Raw genomic sequence first — 22,234 nt, forward strand, 5'->3', positions numbered from 1 at the left:
AAATGGCCCTGCACGTGACCGACGCGCCAAGCTCGCGAAGTTTTGCCGAAATGGGATCAACTTGAAACTTCCAAACTCCTAATTTCTTTAACTTCAACCTCAGTTTGCAATTTTCCAGCATCTCACAGATGAGGCCCTTGGTCTTCATAGCTTCTGCCACATTTCTCTTATAAAATGTGCTACCGGCTTCGGCGGGATCGTGTATCTATCTCCCTGCCGTAGTATAGCTCTCGGTACGTTCTGCGACACCATTCCAAAGCACAATCTCATTCAGTTTTCCGTGATGAAAACATACCTACACTCTGTTCCGGCAATGCACCCTGAGCCATTGAACAACATGCACTACCATCTGACAACACCTGCTTCAAACACCTCTGCCTGCATTGTTACGGGTCAAGAATCCTGGACTGACCTAGCCCAAATCAGAAGCTTCAGAACGGTGTTGTGTGTCTTCATCAATGTAATGCATTACTAGGTAAGCATTTCTCCCTGTCATTCCATCTCCCCGAGACTGTTTTCCAAGGATGAACAAGGTTTTACAAATAATCAGTTCTGCTTCTGAATAAATCTTGAAGAAACTGTTACCAAGCTTACCAATTGTCTGATCTGTCTCACAACCTCCACACCAAACACTTTATCATTCGTCCGATGCCTTTTGGATAGTGTGTGCTAACGCATATTCCTTACAGACTAATACTTCATCACTCTTCCATTTGCTCCGCAATTTGACCTTCAACCTACAGTGGCTTAGTATCTAAGCTCACAGACATACATGCTTACCCAGTGCCAGTAAGTCAACTCAGCTATTTCTTTCCCAAGCAGATCTTAATCGTGCGAATATTTTCCCTGTTCCTTCTCAAATGATGCAACCAAGTCTATCCATTCTCCGAGTTCGCCAATCATGGCGACGCCCTACCAACGGACATGTTCTTCTTCCCTCTCACTTTTACACCTCCAGGTCCCCTTTCACCTCAGTATCAAATCAGGGTTCTTTCCCGGTCCGTCCCCATCCACTCTCCCTGATACCGGACTTGCGCCTCTCACCCTGACACTGCTTCGGCAAGTTAGGCAGGGACGCGGGGATGATTGGTTGTGGAGTTGCTGGCGGGACGGGCTGGGAAAGGACTCTGATACTGTGCTGGGGTGTTGAAAGACCTGTAGGGTTGAGTGGGTATATGGGGGAAGAAGAAAATTTCTGTTCTTTGCTGTCTGGCCCGATCGTGTCCGTCACGGTTTCGTTATGGAGCTTTGATGTGGCGCGTCGGCTGGGCAGGGTTGGGACTGAGGTATACGGCTTATCTGATCTGCTTTTTCAAAACGCCCGTCCTTGTCACTCTTTGCTACCCACTCTTTGCCTGGTCAACGTGGGCTAGCATGGCAATGTTGATGTTGTTCTGGCGGACGCGGCAGAGGAGCCTTGGACTAACGATTTCATAGGTGTTTCTGTCCCATGTAAATGATATCTAGCAGTGTAGACATACAAGATTATTGGTGTCGGACCATCCGAAGAGAATGCGTACTTTTCTTCGAAATCGATACAGTATATCTGAACCAGACTACTCGGTTCAAGCAGAACTAGAACTTTTTGAATTCATTAACATACTTTCATAATATCCGAACATTTACCTTATGTACTTCAATCGTCATCATAAACATCAACAATGCCACTTCCCAATCCATCATCATCCTCATCATGTCTCCCAGCAAGACTGTCGAGCTTCATGACCAGTCTGTCCACAGTTCTAGCCTGCCAAGGGACAAACTTGGTATTGTCCAAGTTCAATTCGAGGTCGTTCGTTCTGTCGACAGGGGTGTCCCTGCCCAGACCACTACGCTTCTGCTTTTCCACATCTCGGATGGTCTTCACAATCTCGAGCAGAGTGGACTCTATGGTGTCGGTCGTCCGGTCCATTTCGGCAAAGACCTCTCTTTCGTCTTTGGCATGGTCCGCGAAAGCGTCGAGCACACCGTCATCCTCCTGCATATCCAAGCCTTCCCAAACGGTTTGTAATCGCAAAAATAGGGCGATGAAATGGTCCAATTGACCTAGGAGGTGCTTGAGCCTGCTGGTGAAGTCCTTGTTTGTGATTAGAAGTGCGTCACTCAGGGCATGCAGAAATGCCCGATGTGCTTCTGCCAACGCTCGAGGATCGTTCGGTGCTTGTGCGTGCGTAGTGGTAGATCCTGAATCGCTGGGCAGCTCTGCCATCGTTGATTTTGCCTTTTGCCTCCCTCCGGCAGAAGATGCAGAGCCAGGCCTTGACGATTTCGCCGTGGACAATCCTGTTGTGTCTTCGCCATTGATCCACTTTTGGAAATGTGCCCAGCTGCTTTGGATCACTTCTCCCTGTAGATAAACTTGGAGCTCGTTAATCATGAACAATGCCTTGCCAGCACACGTCCAATGGCGCCTTGTCCGAAGTGTTCTTGAATTATCTCGCACTCTTCGATTAGCAGGGCCTGTCTGTCCTGGACGTGATGCACCCACGGGTGCGGGATAGCACCGGCGATGGTATGAAAGCTTCCAGAGTTCAGACAAGTGGATCCCTGCTCGCCGTATCGACAGTAGATAGCCGTTTAAAACCGAATACTGGTGAATATCGTGAGTAGACAGAAATATATGCAGGGGAGATGATGGCGGGATTGTAATGAACAGGCCAGTCGGGTTTGGAAGAAGCGTTGAGATCAACTGGGGCTCCGAAGTCGTCTCGGCCAGTTTCAGAGACAGGGTTTTCTTGGCAAGAGCCCAAATGCCATCGTCAAGATCATCGTTAGCATGGAACGTGGCCATGTCTGCCATGGCTTTGCTCAGGATCCCATTTAGTTCTGCCTCTTGGATGGCCAGGTCATCCAGCCGGCCGGATTTTCTAGGAGGTCCGGTCGCAGTCCGTCTCTGCTGGCGGCTGTTTACACGTTCATCTGCATGAGCCACAAGAGACACTGCAAACTCTCCGTGATCAAGGAGCACATAACGCAGGATGACCTGAAGGATTTGCATAACCGAATGGCGAGGAAGGATCTGAGAAAGTGCGTTTTCAGAGATTGATCGGTCAAGTGAAGCCAGCAAATTCTCCAACAATGGCGGGCTAATAGGGAAGCGTAGGGATTGCAGTAAGCTGGCATGCTTTGGCATCAAAGTCATTGATGAGTCAACTGACCCCTTGAGACTGACAGCTGAGGACGAGCTCTGAGATCTTAGCTGGTGAAGAGCGCTGCCGGTAGAGAGTAGAGCACATGCAGCGACCGGAGTAAGGAATCTGGGGGTGAGGGAGGAATCGATCGAGAAAGCATCCAGTGCAGATGTGGGAGAAGGATTGGCTTTCACACAAAAGTCCTCCGCACCCGATGTCGGCAAATCCCCGTACAAAACCCAGAAGGAAGCGCTACGCATCCATGCTTTCTGCGCGACGGTCAATAGCATGATTGCCATGTCTTCAATATCTGAGTAGCCTGTATGGGTCTCCCTCTCCAAATAGTCAAGAACGATAGCTGCAGAGACAAAGGTCTGTCCCCGAGCATTTGAGGACTTCGCAATGAGACGTTGAACAACAGACCACAGCCATTCCAGTCGCCTCGTCCACGGGGCAAACTCCGAAAAAATTGTGCTCAGCGGCACAACATCGTAGGCACCAACATATCCCGCATCTTTCTTGAGGATTGAAGACTCGACCTCCACAATTTTGTCCACGAAGTTGCATAAGTGCTCTTCCACTATTGAGGAGCTCACAGCACGGCAAACCATAGAGCGATGACTGGTGGACAAGCGGGTAGCTGTATCGCGGATCTTGACATGTAGATCGCATAGACGCGCCAAGATGTCTAGCATGGCCCTTTCTGGCGGCGAGGTATATTGGGAGAAACCATCTCCATCTGAGTCTTCGACTGACCTCGCTTGGCTCCAGAGAGGTGACCCGAAGCCGGATAACGAGAGGAGGATTTCATGTAGCATGTCGTCCGTGGGGTTGAAGGACGCGCACGTACACGAGGCTGAGGTTCGTGACACAACTCAATGGATGGCTTAAACTCGTGTGGAGGTTGACACCAGAGTATTAGCCGCCCGAAGAGCTCAAACCGACACATCGAAGGGACTTCAGGCCCATGTTGGAGTTCTTGAGCTGAATCGCGGTCAATACGTGGAGTGCCGGAGTGTGAGACGCGTCAAGCAGTCATTTACAGCAACCTACTATGACTTGGACAGGAATGTAAAGCACCTACAGGAGCTCGCAGTTGGTCATCATGTCGCAGGCAATGTAGATTCCTATAGCAAGCACCAAACAATCATTGATGCGGTCCGGTGTTCCAGTGGTGACTGGCTCAGCTTCACAGGCTGGAATTGCACGCGACTGCGCAGGCGCAGGCAAGGGACGGTTAGCAACGAGCGGTCGCTTGTCCGCACTCAAGGCAAGTCTGCCGAAGCAATGTTCGCCTGCTGCTTCACGTGCTCTTCTAATCAGAAGCTTACATAATCGCCACCGTATATTGCATCACTCCCTCAACTCATGTTTCAACTGCAGTCGGAGGCAATACAACTTCATCCTGTAGTTCGCGAACGTTCCTGACTAATAGCAAACACCTGCCTCAGGCTGTAGCAAACCGTTGCCTGCGCTTCAAGTTCTCTTGAGATTCTCACTGTCATCTTGTCCTTTCTGCCACTCCTTCAAACTTCCACTGCAAACACTCACGTCAGTCCCTCGACCGCCTTTACAGCCTCCGTTACTCTTCGGACAGTTCCCCTCCGCATTTCCGGTCTTGCTTGAGGCAAGGCCACTATCACGATTTCACCACACGCCGACGTCCCAGATAATATCAAGGCCGGCAGCAAAAGAAAGGCTTCTGCGGAGGACCTCTCCCGGCCAGAGAAGAAAATCATGACAGACGCCGTGATGGAAGTCGACAACCCTGGAGCAGCCATCAAGGAGCTTCAAAATGGGGAGATCGATGAGTCGCTCTATAGCAGACAGCTATATGTCCTTGGCCATGAGGCAATGAAGCGCATGGGCTCATCCAACGTGCTCATTGTCGGCCTGAAGGGCTTGGGCGTGGAAATTGCAAAGAATATTGCCCTAGCTGGCGTGAAGTCTCTGACGTTGTTCGATCCCGAACCTGTAGCCATTGCCGATCTTTCTTCTCAATTTTTCCTACGTCCCGAAGATGTCGGCAAGCCACGAGCAGAAGTCACTACACCGCGCGTCGCCGAACTGAACTCTTACGTCCCCGTCTCCGTGCACAAGTCGCAGTCACTGACTGATGACCTCAGTCAGTTGAAGCAATTCCAAGCAGTGGTCCTGACAAACACTTCGCTGAAAGATCAATTGACAATCGCCGAATTCTGTCACCAGAATGGCATCTACCTGACAATCACGGATACCTTCGGCCTCTTCGGATACCTTTTCAATGATTTTGGCGACAACTTCACTGTTGGCGATGTTACCGGGGAGAATCCCATCAGTGGAATTGTTGCAGATATTGACGAGACAGGTCTCGTATCTGCCTTGGATGAGACGCGGCATGGTCTGGAAGATGGTGATTATGTCGAGTTTGCCGAAGTTCGGGGTATGGAGGGTCTCAATGGCGCACCACCTAGGAAGATAACGGTGAAGGGTCCATACTCCTTCTCAATCGGTGACGTCTCCGGACTGGGAAAGTATGAGGGAGGAGGTCTTTTCTCTCAGGTCAAGATGCCCAAGGTCCTGCAATTCCAGCCATTGTCTGAGCAGATTAAGAAGCCGGAATTCTTGATCTCTGATTTTGCCAAATTCGATCGCCCAGCCCAGCTTCATATCGGAATCCAGGCTCTCCACACCTTTGCGGCCGAGCATAATGGTACCCTTCCCCGAGCTCACAATGAGGAAGATGCAAAGGAGGTCCTGGAGATCACCAAGAAATTGGCCAAAGACAACGGAGACGACGTTGAAATTAACGACAAATTAATTACCGAGTTGAGTTACCAAGCACAGGGTGACATTAGCCCGATGGCAGCGTTCTTTGGTGGACTAGCAGCACAAGAGGTATTGAAGGCCGTCTCAGGAAAGTTCACACCAGTGGCGCAATGGCTCTACTTTGATTCCCTTGAGTCGCTACCTACCTCTGTCCCACGAACTGAGGAACTATGCAAGCCGACGGGATCCAGGTATGACGGGCAGATCGCCGTGTTTGGCAAAGAATTTCAGGAAAAGATTGCCAACATCAAGAACTTTTTGGTCGGTTCTGGAGCCATTGGCTGCGAAATGCTGAAGAATTATGCCATGATTGGGCTCGGCACTGGCCCTAACGGCCATATCACCGTTACCGACAATGATTCAATTGAGAAGAGCAACCTCAATCGGCAGTTCTTGTTCCGAGCCAAGGATGTCGGGAAGCAAAAGAGCGAGGTTGCTGCCGCTGCGGTTCAAGCTATGAATCCTGACCTTAAAGGCAAAATCACCACTATGACAGATCGAATTGGGCCTGACAGCGAAGATATCTTCAACGAAGAGTTCTGGAACAGTCTTGACGTGGTCACAAACGCTTTGGATAACGTGGAGGCTCGGACGTATGTTGATCGCCGATGCGTTTTCTTCATGAAGCCTCTGCTCGAAAGTGGCACCCTCGGCACTAAGGGCAACACTCAAGTCATCCTTCCATGTCTCACCGAGTCGTATTCGAGCTCTCAGGATCCGCCAGAGCAGTCATTCCCAATGTGTACACTTCGAAGCTTCCCCAACAAGATCGAACACACTATTGCGTGGGCGCGAGATCTGTTCCAGTCCTACTTCGTTGGGCCTCCAGAAACGGTGAATTTGTACCTCACCCAGCCGGACTATATCAACACCACTCTACGTCAACAAGGAAATGAGAAGATGATCTTGGAAACCCTCAAGGATTACTTGGTAACCGACAAGCCGAATGATTTCAATGACTGCATCGCCTGGGCCCGCCTACAATTCGAGAAGCAATATCACAACGCCATTGAGCAGTTGTTGTACAATTTCCCAAAAGACTCCAAGACGTCAAGTGGTGCCGACTTCTGGTCAGGTCCAAAACGTGCGCCGACGCCCCTCAACTTCGACCCCAAGGACCCCACCCACATGGGTTTCATCGTCGCGGCTGCCCATCTTCATGCGTACAACTATGGCATTCAAGCGCCGAAACTGCGCCATGAAGATTACGTCAAGGTCATCGATAGTATGATTATTCCCGAGTTCAGACCGGATGCAAACGTCAAGATCCAGGCTGACGAGAACGAACCTGATCAAAATGGACCTGCCAAGTCAGGCGCGGACGATGAACAGGAGCTGAACAAGATCATCTCAGAATTGCCGTCGCCAAAGTCTCTGCCGACTTTCCGTCTTAATGTAGTGGAATTCGAGAAGGATGATGACACAAACCATCACATCGACTTCATTACGGCAGCCAGCAACCTTCGTGCGATGAACTATAACATTCCTGTTGCTGACAGGCACAAGACCAAATTTATTGCAGGCAAGATTATCCCTGCCATTGCGACCACCACGGCGCTCGTCACCGGCCTGGTCATTCTTGAACTCTACAAAGTCATCGACGGAAAGACCGATCTTGAACAATACAAGAACGGCTTTGTCAACCTCGCACTGCCGTTCTTCGGGTTCAGCGAGCCGATCGCCAGCCCCAAGGGCACATACAAGGGCAAGAACGGTGAAGTCACGATTGACAAGTTGTGGGATCGCTTTGAGATCGACGATGTGACGTTGACCGAGTTCTTGAAACACTTTGAAGACCTCGGCTTGACTGTGACCATGGTCAGCTCGGGTGTGAGTTTGCTGTACGCAAGCTTCTATCCGCCCAGCAAGCTGAAGGATCGTATGCCGTTGAAGATGAGCAAGCTACTTGAGACCATCAGTCGCAAACCAATTCCGGAGCATCAGAAGAATATCATATTCGAGATCACAGCCGAGGATACTACTGAAGAGGACGTTGAGATTCCATATGTCATGGTAAAGTACAAGAAGTAAATGGACAGCTTGGATTTGGCTTCGAAGTCGTCGCGGCAGGCAGGATTCATGCGGCGTTCGGCTAGGAGCTGATGGCAGAGGATTCAGCGGATGCCGGATAGATGGACACTGGAACTACTTTTATCACCTTGTATCAGAGATTGCAGCCTCGACCAGGTAGATTGCTCAAAACATTTTATTAGACAGGCAGCAATGCAATATGACTTGACTGCATGAACAAGAAGCATCTTACGTACATGGTACTGTATACTCCGAGGTATTTGACACCAAAGGGAAGCGTGCCATTCGTACAGTACCTTATCTTAGGTGCACGGTTTCTTTACCACACCACATTTCTAGTCAGGTGCAGGGGCGACAGCCTTAGTCATGCTTGAACGAGGCTCCTCTTGATGCGTACTAGCGCGATATCGATACTATTCGTCATGATTATGCGCCCAAGCTTTGATTTGTCCCAAAAAGACTGTGACTAAGACGATGGTCAGCGAGGAAATCCCCCGCAGCAGGCGTCATTGCTGGAAGAGATTCCGGCATTGACGTGAAATACAAACCTGTAGTTATAGGGAGATAGACACACGGATTGTCGAGAGTGTCCAGACGTTCTGCTTCATGTCACATATTCTTGCTAGAGCAAGGTTACAAGCAGCAGCAGCCCATCTAAGAACGAAAACTCCCGCGTCCATATCCATTTCGACAACATCCCGTCGACGAAGTCTCATCTCCACGATGTCGGTATGCAATCGAGCTGTGGCCTCTGTCCTGATCCTTCTGCTTGCCATTCTGGCTGTATTCTTTCTGAACCAGTTTCCACAGGACACGAAAGGGACCATCACGGATTGGGTCAAACCTGGAGACAAGACCGGCGAGTTCAAGCGACAGGCGTCGCGGTTTCGCAACTTTATTTCCAAAGACCCCAATGCCGAATTTCCTGCCGAGAAGGATCGCTATCACTTGTTCGTTTCATACGCCTGTCCATGGGGTACGAGTATCCCTAGCCTTGTGATGACAGAAGCATGCTGAAGATCTATCTTGGTACCAAACAGCGCACCGGACGCTAATCGTCCGAAAACTGAAGGGACTAGAAGAAATCATCCCTTTCACCAGCGTACATTGGCACATGGGAGAAAAAGGTACTACTGTCCATCTGTCAAGGACTCCTCATTTCGGTCCCCCATCTGACTCAAAACCTAGGGTGGCGCTTCGCTACCTCTGATGAAAATGTCCCTGGCGAGAATGTCACGCCCAATCCGCTAAATCCTGACTTCACACACCTTCGCGACCTCTACTTTTCCGTGAACAAGGATTATGAGGGTCGATTCACAGTTCCCACGCTTTGGGACAAGAAGAAGCAGACCATTGTCAACAATGAGTCGGCCGAGATTATCCGGATGTTCTACACCGAATTCGACGATCTGTTGCCAGACCAATACAAGAATGTCGACCTATTCCCCAAGGATCTGCGAGACAAGATTGAGGAGACGAACGGATGGACGTACGACGACATCAACAATGGCGTGTACAAGTCCGGGTTTGCGACAACCCAGGATGCCTACGAGAAGAACGTGAAACAACTGTTCAAATCACTCGATCGTGCTGAGGCGGACCTGGCAAAGTCCTCTGGGCCGTACTACTTTGGAGACAAGATCACCGAGGCCGATATCAGGCTGTATACGACCATTGTGCGCTTTGATGTGGTTTACGTCCAACACTTCAAGTGCAACATCAGGGATATCCGTTCTGGCTATCCTCATTTGCACAAGTGGTTGAGGAACCTGTACTGGAATGTCCCGGCGTTCGGCGAAACCACGCAATTCGAACATATCAAGAAGCACTACACTAAGAGCCATAAGCAGATCAACCAGTTCGCCATCACTCCTGTTGGACCATTGCCGGATATCTTGAAGCCGGATGAAGAAGTTGCCGCAGCGCGGCACTGAGCAGTCTGGGCATCAATAATCACGCTGGGAGGCAAGAAATGATTCATCAACAAGCGAAGCCTCTACTGGGGTTAGCTTTGTCTTGTTTTGGACACGTTGTCTGACCAGTTCGCGCGGCTGATTGGGGTTACAAGTTGTTGGTGTCAATTGTAACTATTATCCAGGTATCCTGATTCAGTAGCCGCCAATACGATAAGCACGAAAAATCATCTGAAAGAGACGAGGCGGCAGCGTATGTGCGTTGTAGAGTGAATGCTCCGTGTTGAGAGCGCGGGCCAGAGCTAGGTCATAGATTAGATTAGATGTTGATCTCCGCCATCATGTCCTCAGCCCGCAGTCGACAAATAATTTTTGAACGTCTCCGCTCCGCATCAACCAGGACTTGAAGCGTTCCTAAGGGTTCATCGATCACTCCGCGAGCATACCTTATTGATTGATAATTCGAATGACGATACGACACAGCCGATGCCATCATGAAACTAAACACCAAAGCCCTCCGCTACCTCAACGCAAGCGACTGGCGAGTCCTAACGGCCGTGGAAACCGGCAGCCGCAACCACGAAGTCGTGCCCACCCCACTGATAGCGAACCTCTCAAAGTCGAACGTCGGCGACGTCCAACGCAGCATCTCGCTCCTCGCAAAAGCCAACCTTATCGCAAAAGTCAAAAATGCCAAATACGACGGATACAGACTGACATACGGCGGACTAGACTATTTGGCACTACATTCGCTCCAGAAGGGAAATGTCGTCTACAGTGTAGGCAACCAGATCGGCGTTGGAAAAGAAAGCGACATCTACGTCGTGAGCGATGAACGGGGTGAACAGCGGGTCCTCAAAATCCATCGACTCGGTCGAGTCAGTTTCAAGAAGGGGGTGCGCAATAAACGCGACTATGCAAGGACCAAAGTTCAAAAGGAGAGAGGTGCCGGAAGTTGGATGTACATGTCTAGACTTGCCGCAGTTAAAGAATACGCTTACTTGCAGGCGTTGCATGATGTCGGACTCAGTGTGCCTGTTCCGCTTGGCCAGAATCGACATCAGCTGGTCATGTCGCTGGTTGATGGGTTTCCTCTCAGGCAGGTTGATAAGGTTCCCGATCCAGCTGGGTTGTATGCGGAGTTGATGGAGATGTTGTTGCGCTTGTGTTCGTACGGTTTGATCCATGGAGATTTCAATGAGTTTAATATATTGATCAGGGAAGTGGAGCAACCTGGTGATGATGGCAATGGCGAGGTCAAGTTGGTGCCGGTGTTGATTGATTTTCCGCAGATGGTCAGTGTGGACCATGCGAATGCCGAGTTTTATTTCCAGAGAGATGTGGATTGTGTTAAGCGGTTTTTTGCCAGACGGTTCGGCTTCACTAGCAATGAAGAGGGTCCTTTTTTTAAGGATGCTAAACTGCTGGTCGGCAAGGATGGCGCTAGGAGGCTCGATATTGAAGTTGAGGCTTCCGGGTTCTCGAAAAAACAGGCTAAAGAACTCGAAGCTTATATGAAAGAGCATGGCATTGATGGCGATGCGAAAGACGGTGCAGAACATCAAGTCGACCGTGACACTGGAGATGAGGATGAGGATGAAGATGAAGATGAGGTGGAGGGGGACGACGAAGTTGATGAAGATGACGGCAATGGTGAATGTCAAAGTGATAATGCCGTGCCGGACTCTGCCACAGGATGAATGTGACAGGCTTTGCAGGTTGCATATCAATCCAGGCACAGGGCACTTCTATCACATCAAGAATCAATTCTTGACCGGGCTGGTGAAGAGGACTGCGGACCATCATGTGGGTTGATTCGGAGAGCTTCTGCTCTATGCTATCTCGCAAACGTCCTGCGAGGAATTTGATCCCTTACCAAGCCAGGTGGCCAGGAAGAGGTCGCTATGCCAGTCTTTATCTACGGAACGCCATGCGACTCTTGAGGTGCGGCTTCAAGCATTTTGAACCATCAACAACAGATCGTTGGTGTCGCTTTCTGGCTGCTGCTACGAAAAAGAATCAAAACTCGCCAACAATCCCTAACTGGACACCAGCTTCAAGTCATTGACCCTCTGATGACACAATCCACGCAAGATTAAAACTTACCTCTCCATCGTTGCAGGCCCCGCGAGGCATTTTTGATGGTTTGGAGACCACTTCCTTCATTGGCTTGAACGACGCAATGCACCTTTGTCGGGACAATGCATAACATGAGGTTCCAATGCCGTAATATGGTGTGGTGGTACCCGTCGGCCGACCGAGCAGATGAACAAAAGGAGTTTGAGAAGCTTCGAGTCCTTGATACGCCGATCAGCTCTACAGATGCCGCCCGTGAACAACATGGAAGAAAGATCCCCACCGTTTCGCATGGCCTGCTAGTATGCGAGCAATTTACACTCCAAGATCAGCCGATGAGGGCGCACATTCGAGTGACGTGAAGGCTGATATGTAAGGTGTGGCGGTACGGATCCCTTCGCATGCTCAGGATGACAAGAGAAAGGTCGTTGCAAGCACTGTGTCCCTATGGCTGCATGATAGAGCGAAGACCGCAGAATCACTCTTTATGGTGGATGGGTGGTCAGCCAGGGGGCGCAGGGGTTCTGGAACGGGCATCCCGTCGAAACCAGGCGCAGGGCAACCAAAGAGAAGATAGATACTAGTACAATGGATGCACCACAGTGAAATTGTGGATTTATCTAACATCTCCCAGTTAACTTCAGACGGCATAGCTCAGGTCTAAAGGTGTATAGCTACCTCAGGCTATGTTCCATTGTACGTACAACATACACTGCACCGATTGTTGCGGTTAAAGACATCCCCGAAAAACTGCCATTTCCTCTACCAATTAAGGGCACCATAAACCTCCTAGTTAAGCCCCGAGCCTAAGGATCTGCTGGAGTCCCCCCTTAGCCCCTGGCAAATCCCCCTGTAGCGACATGACTTAGGGTTCCTTAGGCACACGCTACGCGTCTCCCCCGGGTGCTAAGGAGACGGTCGGGTCAAGGAGGGTTCCCTAAGGTGTCTGCTAGACTCGAAATAGCATCGTCAACGCGGAACCTGCAGCACCAACAACAAGTCTACAGTCTGGCTCTGGCTCTGTCTCCTGGCCAGGAACAACACCATCCTCGCACTTTTTGTATACGCAAAGTCACTGACCTCCTGCTTGTCCTCAATGAGCCAGGTACACGCCGATCTGTTGTGGTTCCCTCTCCGCCATCGCAACCGCGCCCTCGATTAGTTGTGCGGCACGTCCGTCACGCCGTTGTGACTTTGGGCACGCAGGGACAGAACAAAAAGGCCGTGCGCAGCCCAGTTTCCGTCACCACTGTCACTCCCGCGCATCACCAACGTCCAAGGGACTGTCCGCACCGACACCCACTCTTCACTTCTCGCTCCACACAACCTTTGAGATCTCGCGTCCCTGAACGTCAAACGATCGTCCATCTCCACGCTTTCCTTCGGCTCAAGAATATCTTTCGCGTCTCCGCCTGCGCCTGCGACCGAAACTTCCCGCTTCTCAAAAAATCTACGCGTAACTGATCTTCATGTTGGACGCTTCCAGAGACACTGCGAGGTCCTGGGCCCTTTGATACCCTCTGGGCACGGACCGTGACAAGGGTTGAGGGAATTGTTGCGCCTACATACAATGGATCACCACAAGGCCTCTGCGCCTCCCGCTACCCCAGAGGCCACGCGCCAGGTGCGTGCGCAAAGCATGTACTCGGCCCCGTCTCCAGACCCTTTCCAAAAGCAACGTCCACAAAGCCTGATCGGTCGCCCTCCGCCACGGAGTCAGAGTCGCATGAGCCAGAGTAGCAATCATGTCGCGAGCAAAGCGTCAGACGAAGACACAAAGACTTCGGTCAAAGTTGGTACGGTGACAACGAGCGAGTTCTTCAGAAATCAGGCTGACCCTGCGCAGTTGTTCGAGTCCGGCCACCTTTGGGCCCTTCCGATCCCGGATTCGATCTCATCCCTCAGCGATTCCAGCGGTCGATGGTCCAAGTAAACACAAACACCAGCTTAGCCGTCGAGTCGCCCCAAGGGCGCAAGATCTTCATATTCGATCGCGTATTTGGCCCCGATGCAACGCAGCCGGATATATGGCAATACCTACAGGATGGAGTGGATTCGTTCCTTCAAGGCTACAACGTGTCCATCCTCGCCTATGGTCAATCCGGTTCGGGCAAGAGTTATACCATGGGTACATCTGGTGCAGCAGAACAGTTCGATCCGTCTATGAAAGGTATGTCGATATATTGATCTGCTTCAGGCTTGCCACTCACTTCTTCCAGGCGTCGTCCCAAGAGCTGCGCAATATCTGTTCGACCATCTCAACAATGGCGGCCCCGCTCACAATAGACAAAACTCCGGGCTGAAATCACCCACCAGGTACTCTATGACGAGCGTGAATCAACTCAAGCAAAACTCCAGATCATCCGCTGACAGGGCGTGGGAAATGTCCGTCACGTATGTGGAGATCTACAATGAACAACCAAGAGATTTACTGCTTCCGGAAAATGCGCCTTTCATGGAGAGAGCCAACGTCCAGATTCGAGAAGACCGTGGTAGGATATTCGTCGAGGGTCTCAACTCCGTCCGGGTCTCGAGTTTCGAGGAACTAATCCGGGTCCTCAATCACGGGTCTGCCATTCGTCAAACCGATGCCACTGCCATCAATGCCCGCTCTTCACGATCCCATGCGGTCTTCACTGTCAATCTCCGCCAGACCAAAGCCCAAGGTTTCAGTCCAACCAAGGACAAGCGATCTTCTGTCACGGTGGACAACTTGGCAGGAGGAGACTCCACAATGACTGTGGAAAGTAAACTTCACTTCGTTGACTTGGCCGGTAGCGAGCGCTTGAAGAATACGGGCGCTACAGGCGAGCGAGCAAAAGAAGGCATCTCTATCAACGCAGGTTTGGCCAGTCTCGGAAAAGTTATTGCTCAATTGTCATCACGATCGGCCGGTACATATGTGTCGTACAGAGATTCGAAATTGACTCGCATGCTGCAGGACTCGTTGGGAGGGAATGCAATCACATATATGATTGCTTGCGTAACGCCCGCCGAGTTCCACTTGAGTGAGACTCTGAATACGGTCCAGTACGCTCAGCGGGCGCGAAATATCCAGAGCAAACCCAAGATCCAGCAGATCGATGAGGGAGGTGATAAACAAGCCATCATTGATAGATTGCGCGCCGAAATTGCTTTCTTGAGACAACAGATCCGCAGTGCTGAATCGACTGAACAACAGTCTGTCGGGATGCCGGAGAGAGGAGACAGATCTAAAAGTCGAGAAAATGAACTGCACCATCAATTATTGGACGTTCAAGAGAGCTACAATGCCCTCAGTCAGCGGCACGCGAAGCTCGTCTCAGAGTTGAAGAGAAACGCCGAGACTTATGATCAGCTCCACCCGGTGGCCGGCGAAACTGCGATGGATCGGCTGAAACGATCCCAGGCCAACCAGGAGATGATCGAGCAAGTTGTCATGGAATATGAGAAGACCATCCAGAGCCTAGAAGCGAACTTGTCAACCACGAGGGCATCTTTGGCCATGACCGAAAGCAAGCTTCTGGAGCGTGAGACCAAGTGTGCGTACATCGAAACCATGAATCAACAACTCAACTCTCGGGTCCAGAAGTTGATGGATCGGGAATCGAACACGGAACAGTACCTACATGACCTGGAAGCGCGGCTCGATGACCAACACTCCGGAGGCGAAAAGAACGACGCCATCATCTCGGAACTGCGCAAAGAAATAGCACGCATCAGAGAAAGCGAAACAAATGCCGAAGATTACATCTGTACTCTGGAAGAACGACTGGCCGAGGCTGACCAGGACATGGAAATCATGCAACGTGAAGTTGAGAGGCTGGAGCACCTTGTCGAACGCCAGCGGAGTTTAGGCAAGCTGGACAATCTAATTTACGAGCTGGACCATATTCAGGACGACACTGCGAAGGGCAAGTCACCCAAGGCTACCACTGCAAAACCGAATGTTGAAACGAACGGCCACCCAAACGATCTTCAAGCTGCCAAGGAGACTGAACTGCCCACCCCTGACGATGATGAGGAAGACGAGCTTGCCCCAGAGGCCCTCGGGTCAGCAGAGCAACCCACTCCGGAAGGCGATGACATGGGTCTCGAGAAGCTGGAAACTGCCATGGCCCAGCAGGAAACCCTCAATGTCACTCGAAACGATGAATCCCTCCCGAGCCCAGCTCAGTCGAAATTCGTTACGGAGAAATTCGAAGCAGTCAGCCAAGAATTGTTTGACCTTCGACTGGAGCATGAATCCACCGTCAACGAATTGGACCTGTTGTCTGCCAAGTATCAAGAAGCCCTACGTACCCTTGCTCGAATGCAGGATAGTATCGACGAAGAGCGACAAGGTGTGGCAGCGACCGGGTCAGACAGAGTCATTGAAGCTCCTCAGGGGAAGTCTTTTTTAGACGAGACCGACCTGCAAGAAGCGGAGGATGGACAAGAATTGCCTTCCTCGCGATCACTTTCCTCGGAATTATCCTTGGCTGGGGAATCCTCGCCATCGATAGATACCGACATTACACCAGTGTCTAAGAAGACCCCGTCAGTGGAAGTCGCATCCAACGAAATTGAACGGTTGCAACATCTTCTTGCAGAACATGAGAGCAGTCTACACCAAGTGACCGAACAATATGCCCAATTACAGGCCGACCACAAGGAGGCTTTGACTACCGTGGAGCGTCTCAAGACGCAGGTCCAACGGTCAAGACCTGCATCACCCGGGACTCCTGGCATGCTTCGGCGCATGACTTCGCAAATCGGCAGTGGCGTGGATCGAGGTCAACGCTCTATGACTTCTCTGAGAACTCTGCTCGCGGAAGAGTTCGAATCGAAGCCAGACCGGATGGAAACCGCGGAAGTGCATCTCAGCGCGGCCAATACCGAACTACAGGCGAGACTTGATCGCATTCAATCTCTCGAAGCCGAAGTCAAGAGCGTCAAAAAGGAAATGGAACTCAAATCGACCATTATTTCTGGCTTGACGAGAGAGAGAACTAGTATCAAGGCAGGATCTCCCGTGGACCTTAATATGGTGTCACAACTTCGAGATCAAATCATCCAGAAGGAGACCGAACTTAAGTCGTTGCATGAGAGTTATGCTCGCCGTGAGCAAGGCTTGCAAGAAGAGATCCAGCGGTTGACGTCCGAAAAGGCCAATGTGCAAGCCGGTCCCTCCTCACCCGAAGCAGACGAGCAGGTCAATCGTCTCAACGCAGAGTTGGCGGAGTTGAAGTCGAAGCTACAAGAGACACAGGAGGCAGCCGAAGAATCCGAGAAGAAGTACGTGCGGACCAAATCAGAACTCGAGGCAGCACTGGCCAGTATAGCGACATTGAAAGCGCAACAATCAACTGGCGAAACCTCAAGCTCGGACCAACAGGCTACTACTGCAGAAGCCATGCAGACAGAGAGAGACAGCTACCAGGATCTGGTCAATAAGTTGAAGCAAGAGATGAAAGAGCAACGTCGCGCACATGCCGAGCATCTGACAAAGAGTCAAGAACTGGAGCAGCTCCACGAATCCCTCAGCAAGGATTATGCAGCTCAGGCAGACCTGGTCAAAACCCAAGAACAGGAGATCTCGGCCCTAAAGACTGAGGTGTCCCAGCTCGAACTCAAAGTCAAGGAAGCCGAGGCGGCTGTCGAGTTCTACAAGCACGGCCTCAAATCACTCCATGAAGCCCATGCCAGCGAGATTGAAGAGATGAAACTGGCGCACAGCGGTCATCTGGCCGGGTACGACGATCAAGTTGCCGAGATGACGGCGAAGCATGAGAAGCTCGTGGCCACCTACAAGGCCGACCTCGAAGAAGCTGTCTCGACAGTCGAGAAACTAGTCTCTGACGCACAAGTCGCTCTTGGTCATCCCACGTCGGCAGATATGCTTGTCAGTCATATCCAAGACATAATGGAAGAGAAACGCCATATCGCCGAGGCCAATGCGCGGATAACAGCCGCCAACGCCGAACTCGAACGGCAGCTCGAGGGCCGACAGAGTCTTGTCGAACTGGAGGAAGAACTGGCTAATGCTAACAGCAAGATCGCCAACTATCAGGAGACGATCCGCAGTCTTGCCAACGAAGTCGGCAACCACGAAGAAACGATCCGAGAGAAGGATGAGTTGCTCAAGAAGGCGCAAGCGCAAATCGAGGCGGTCGAAGCCGAAAAGGCGAAGAAACTAGTCATCATCGAAGAGCTGGAGCAGCAACTCCAGAACAGCTTTGACCAGCACAACAACCGCGTGTCTCTGATCCAGGCTCAAGGCAGCCAAGCCCTGATCGAAGCTCAACAGCGGATCGCGGTGTTGGAAAAGGATCTGGACCAACGACGATCGATGAACGATGGCGTCTCGGACACGGCGTCGGCGTCACGGAGTAACACGATCAAGTCTCAGCATAATAACAATCGTCCTCACTCGCCTGCCGTGGACCGATCGAATTCCATGACTTCTAACCTGCGCAAATCAGGATCTATTGCTTCTCTGCCGTCGCCACCACCCGCCATCCCTCTCCCACCGTTACCAAATCTGGCCGCATCTGCCGCAGGACCACCTAGTCTTCAAGTTTCGGGTGCCACTGCCAATCCATCCCCTCCACAATCTCGCCATGCGTCCAAAGAAGGCGTACCTGTTCCTGTACCAGTTACTCCCGTGTCCAACGTTTCGTCTCAGCAGCAGCAACATCCCAGCGGTGCTCGTCAATCGGCCATCCTGGAAGAGCAAGAGAACCGTCTTCGAACAATCGAGAAACATTTGCACGCCGAGAAACAGTTGACCGCGACTCTGGAAGAAGCCCTCGTCGACCTCGAAACCCAGTCGAATAAATTGAGGGCTGATGCTGAGTCCTGGAAGAAAAAGGCCTGGGCCATGGAAGAGGAACTTTCGGGTTTGCGCAAGGAGAGGCGCTCAGAGAGATTGAGTGTGCAAGCTGTTGAGGAGGAAGTGAAGAAGCGGAGAGAGGCGGAGGCCGCGAGGGCACAGTTGGAAGAGAGGATGAGACTTTTGACCGTGGGCAAGGATGGGAAGAAGAAGAAGAAGGGCAGTTCGCTGAATTGTTTCTAGCCGATTGGACTCGTCTGACCTGGACAACTGGGGCGAGTCTTTGTGAACCAGTGGGAGAGCAGAGACAAGAAAGACATCACAACACATCAGAAGACTAGCACGACACAAGACCTGGCTGGCAGGTCTCCTTTTGGTGGTGCCAGTGGTTAGTTACCTGCTGTAGACGGGGAGCGAATCAAAAGGATAAAGAAAGGCTCCTTGGGCCTGCTACTTATTGACAGTTGGCAGCAGGTTGAGGATGACTTTGTATGATTGATTGTACTTCTAATTTTCAGAGTTTGGGGACCATTTGGACAGGATCGGATCGGATCGGACAGGAACGAGCGAGCAAAGTACTTGAGCGAGATTGGCTTTTGCTTTCTAGCACCCTTGGGTCTTTGAGTGACCTGCCTACCTATGTACGTGTGTAGAAATGTGGTTGAACTATTCCAGTAGGTGCAGTTTGCTAAGTGTGTTCTTTTGTTTTAGTCAAGGTTGTGGTCATGAAGTCTTTTGCCTATCGACCTGCTTAATCCATGTCCCCAAGGTACATCTTGGGGATTCTAGCTTGTGAAAGAAGGCAGGGATATGATGGGAAGGTGAGAGGGCGATACACGCTCATATAGAGTGTTGTAGTTGTATGTGAGAAAGTGTGTGAGAGAGAGAGAGAAGAGGTGTTGTAAAGCCAAAGTGGAATAATAACGCCGGTCTGTCTCTCGCGAGACAAAATAGAAGACACGAGCCACGCATGACATCTCATTCAAGTTGAAATGTTCAAAGTCAAGTCAAGCGAGGCCTATGTATAGTATAGGTATATATATGGTGTTTTAAAAAAAATCTTTTTGCGCGCGCAGGAGGGGTATCATAACATGTTGAATATCGTCACGACTGTATCCCGCGCTCCGATGATTTCTTCTTCTCTTTTAAAGTTTTGCTTTGCGAAAAAAAGTCCAAACAACTCACACCCGGCTCCCAGCCCATATCTCGCCATAAGCCCTTTGTCATGGCCACATTGAAAAACGGAGATCCATTTCCGAGAGCACACTCTTCGTTCCTTTTCGTTGAATAAGAAAAGATCTATCCCACTCAATCCTCTGCTGGACGAGGTGAGGAGGCGAAGATGCATGGCAAACAAGAACAATGATTCGAGGCACCAACACAGAAAATCGGACCACCACCCAAGTCTGTTGAAACTGGGAAGGTGTCAGATTCCTCGTCACGTCGCGCCAATGAACAACCCCACGCCCAAGCTGAGCCCTCTATCCCATTCCATTCCTCTTCGAAGTTTCGTGTCCAATCAAAGAAGGCTCCTGATACGATTGGTCTCAGTTCGTAATCATGCCTTGCCCGTCATTCTTTTAATATGATGAATCGTAAGAGAAGCGGGAGGGCCACTAAAGCTCCAACTTCTTCGGTTGCTCCCATGGGAAGCTCTGGTCGGAGAAGTGGCCGTTCTTGGCGGTCTTGCAGTAGATCGGGTTGATCAGGTTGAGCTCCTTGACAATAACACCAGGTCGGAGGTCGAAGTTCTTCTTGATGATCTCGACAAGCTCGTGGCTGCTCTTGTCGCTGGTGCCGTAGGTTTCAACGAACAGGGACAGAGGCTCAGCAACACCAATGGCATAGGACAGTTGGACCAGGCAGCGACGGGCCAGACCGGCTGTAACAAGAGACTTTGCGATCCATCGAGCAAGGTATGCTGCCGATCGATCGACTTTGCTATAATCCTTGCCGGAGAAAGCACCACCTCCGTGGGCGCCCCAGCCACCGTAGGTGTCGACAATGATCTTACGGCCGGTGAGACCGGCGTCACCCTGAGGGCCACCGATGATGAACAGTCCAGAAGGTTGAATGTGGTAGATGGTCTTGTCGTCGAGGTACTTGGCAGGGATGACCTTCTTGATGATCTTCTCCTTGATCTCCTTTCGCAGCTCCTCGGTGGTGATGGTCTCGGCGTGCTGCGCCGAAACGACAACAGTGTCCACTCTCAGAGGCACGACCGCACCGCCATCATGACGGTATTCAACGGTGACTTGGGTCTTGGTGTCGGGTCTCAGCCACGGGATTTCGCCGGACTTGCGGGCGTTGGTCATGGCAGCGTTGAGTCTGTGAGCGAGCTGGATGGTCAATGGCAGAAGTTCAGGGGTTTCGTCCGTAGCATAGCCGAACATGATACCCTGGTCACCGGCACCGAGTTTTTCCAATGCCTCCTCATAGTGCAGACCTTGAGCGATATCGGGGGACTGTTCTTCAATGGCAACGAGCACGTTGCAGGTCTTGTAGTCGAAGCCCTTGTCGGAGTGGTCGTAGCCGATGTCCTTGATGGTGTTTCGGACGATCCGCTGGTAGTCGAGATGTGCTTTGGTGGTGATTTCACCAAACACCATGATCATACCTAGAATCGCCGAGTTAGTGGGGCTGCTACAACAAACTCCGCGGCAGCCTGCGGTTGCGGGCCCGTATACACACCAGTCTTGGTGGCCGTTTCGCAAGCGACCTTGGACAGAGGGTCCTCCTTCAGACAGGCATCGAGGATGGCGTCCGACACTTGATCGCTGTAATCTGGTGGTCAGAGATACATTCGGTATTGTTTGGGGCACGTCGGAGACTTACGCGATCTTGTCTGGATGACCCTCACCGACCGACTCGGATGTGAAGAGGAAAGTCTCGTCTCTTTTAGCGAGACCGTTGACAGCAGCAGGCATCTTGAAGGATTTGATTGCTTAAAGGAAGGGTTGAAGTAGGAAGGCGAGTTTCAGTCGCAAATATTTGTACCGGAGGAGGGTCAGAATCGGTGCGATTGAGGTGAAAAGAGGTGACCGCCGCGGGGCGCTTTATCTCAGGCACGGTCTAATCCAAGCTCAAAAACTCGGAAATTGACGATAGCCAGACAGCGAAGCCGGTGGCGAGGGACAGTAGGTGGCCTGTTTGTGAGAAGGGAGACGCAGACTGGGAGTGGGAAGGGGAGTTGTAGAAGAATAGGGCCAGGAAAAAAATTCGGGGGGTTGATGAGGAGAAGAAGTTTGAGAGGCTCGGAATCAAAAAAGAACTGCCAGCGATGTCGTTATCGGCATCGGCAGTCGTCGAGAGTTCCTACCGCAGGGACCCTGGTCAATAAAAAGTGCCCGGCTGCCGGCGACCCCCAATAAGGCCCGGAGGGGCGAAGACAGCCCGCAAAGCCCTGATTAGGCGCAGGCGCAGGCGCAGGCACTGTGCACGCATCTCATTCCAGGCTCAACGTGGCCTCTACAACCCACCAA

The 22,234-nt window shown here is 51.3% G+C and overlaps 6 protein-coding genes across 7 annotated transcripts; 4 read left to right on the forward strand and 2 right to left on the reverse strand.

Annotated features, from left to right (window-relative positions):
* Positions 1–1,424: 1,424 nt before the first annotated feature.
* On the reverse strand, positions 1,425–4,367 carry HMPREF1120_00982. Of its 2 annotated transcripts, none has more exons than XM_009154987.1 (2): positions 4,216–4,367; positions 1,425–4,115 (listed from the first exon to the last, which is right to left on the reverse strand). In XM_009154987.1, the coding sequence occupies exon 2, from the start codon at positions 3,947–3,949 to the stop codon at positions 1,637–1,639; it is 2,313 nt and encodes a 770-aa protein (XP_009153235.1). In that variant the 5' UTR covers positions 3,950–4,115; positions 4,216–4,367; the 3' UTR covers positions 1,425–1,636. The 2 variants fall into 2 exon arrangements, with proteins under 2 accessions (XP_009153235.1, XP_009153234.1); XM_009154986.1 differs by having other exon boundaries at positions 4,185–4,367.
* Positions 4,368–4,868: 501 nt separating this feature from the next.
* HMPREF1120_00983 (ubiquitin-activating enzyme E1 1) lies at positions 4,869–7,970 on the forward strand (the record flags this gene model as incomplete). The annotated part of the gene is made up of 1 exon (XM_009154988.1): positions 4,869–7,970. The coding sequence occupies one exon, from the start codon at positions 4,869–4,871 to the stop codon at positions 7,968–7,970; it is 3,102 nt and encodes a 1,033-aa protein (XP_009153236.1).
* Positions 7,971–8,693: 723 nt separating this feature from the next.
* HMPREF1120_00984 (glutathione S-transferase) lies at positions 8,694–9,904 on the forward strand (the record flags this gene model as incomplete). The annotated part of the gene is made up of 3 exons (XM_009154989.1): positions 8,694–8,946; positions 9,011–9,097; positions 9,159–9,904. The coding sequence occupies 3 exons, from the start codon at positions 8,694–8,696 to the stop codon at positions 9,902–9,904; spliced, it is 1,086 nt and encodes a 361-aa protein (XP_009153237.1).
* A 473-nt stretch (positions 9,905–10,377) lies between these two features.
* Positions 10,378–11,583, forward strand: HMPREF1120_00985 (RIO kinase 2; the record flags this gene model as incomplete). Its single annotated transcript, XM_009154990.1, has 1 exon — positions 10,378–11,583. The coding sequence occupies one exon, from the start codon at positions 10,378–10,380 to the stop codon at positions 11,581–11,583; it is 1,206 nt and encodes a 401-aa protein (XP_009153238.1).
* A 1,946-nt stretch (positions 11,584–13,529) lies between these two features.
* On the forward strand, positions 13,530–18,995 carry HMPREF1120_00986 (uncharacterized protein; the record flags this gene model as incomplete). Its single annotated transcript, XM_009154991.1, has 3 exons — positions 13,530–13,755; positions 13,806–14,129; positions 14,179–18,995. 3 exons carry the CDS (start codon positions 13,530–13,532, stop codon positions 18,993–18,995), a joined length of 5,367 nt encoding a protein of 1,788 aa, XP_009153239.1.
* Positions 18,996–19,647: 652 nt separating this feature from the next.
* HMPREF1120_00987 (S-adenosylmethionine synthase) lies at positions 19,648–22,158 on the reverse strand. Its single transcript, XM_009154992.1, has 3 exons — positions 21,588–22,158; positions 21,444–21,529; positions 19,648–21,369 (listed from the first exon to the last, which is right to left on the reverse strand). Exons 1-3 carry the CDS (start codon positions 21,677–21,679, stop codon positions 20,369–20,371), a joined length of 1,179 nt encoding a protein of 392 aa, XP_009153240.1. The 5' UTR covers positions 21,680–22,158; the 3' UTR covers positions 19,648–20,368.
* Between the last annotated feature and the right edge of the window lie 76 nt (positions 22,159–22,234).

Source organism: Exophiala dermatitidis (genome assembly GCF_000230625.1).
Source record: "Exophiala dermatitidis NIH/UT8656 unplaced genomic scaffold supercont1.1, whole genome shotgun sequence".
In the NCBI taxonomy this organism is placed as follows: Eukaryota; Fungi; Ascomycota; class Eurotiomycetes; order Chaetothyriales; family Herpotrichiellaceae; genus Exophiala; species Exophiala dermatitidis.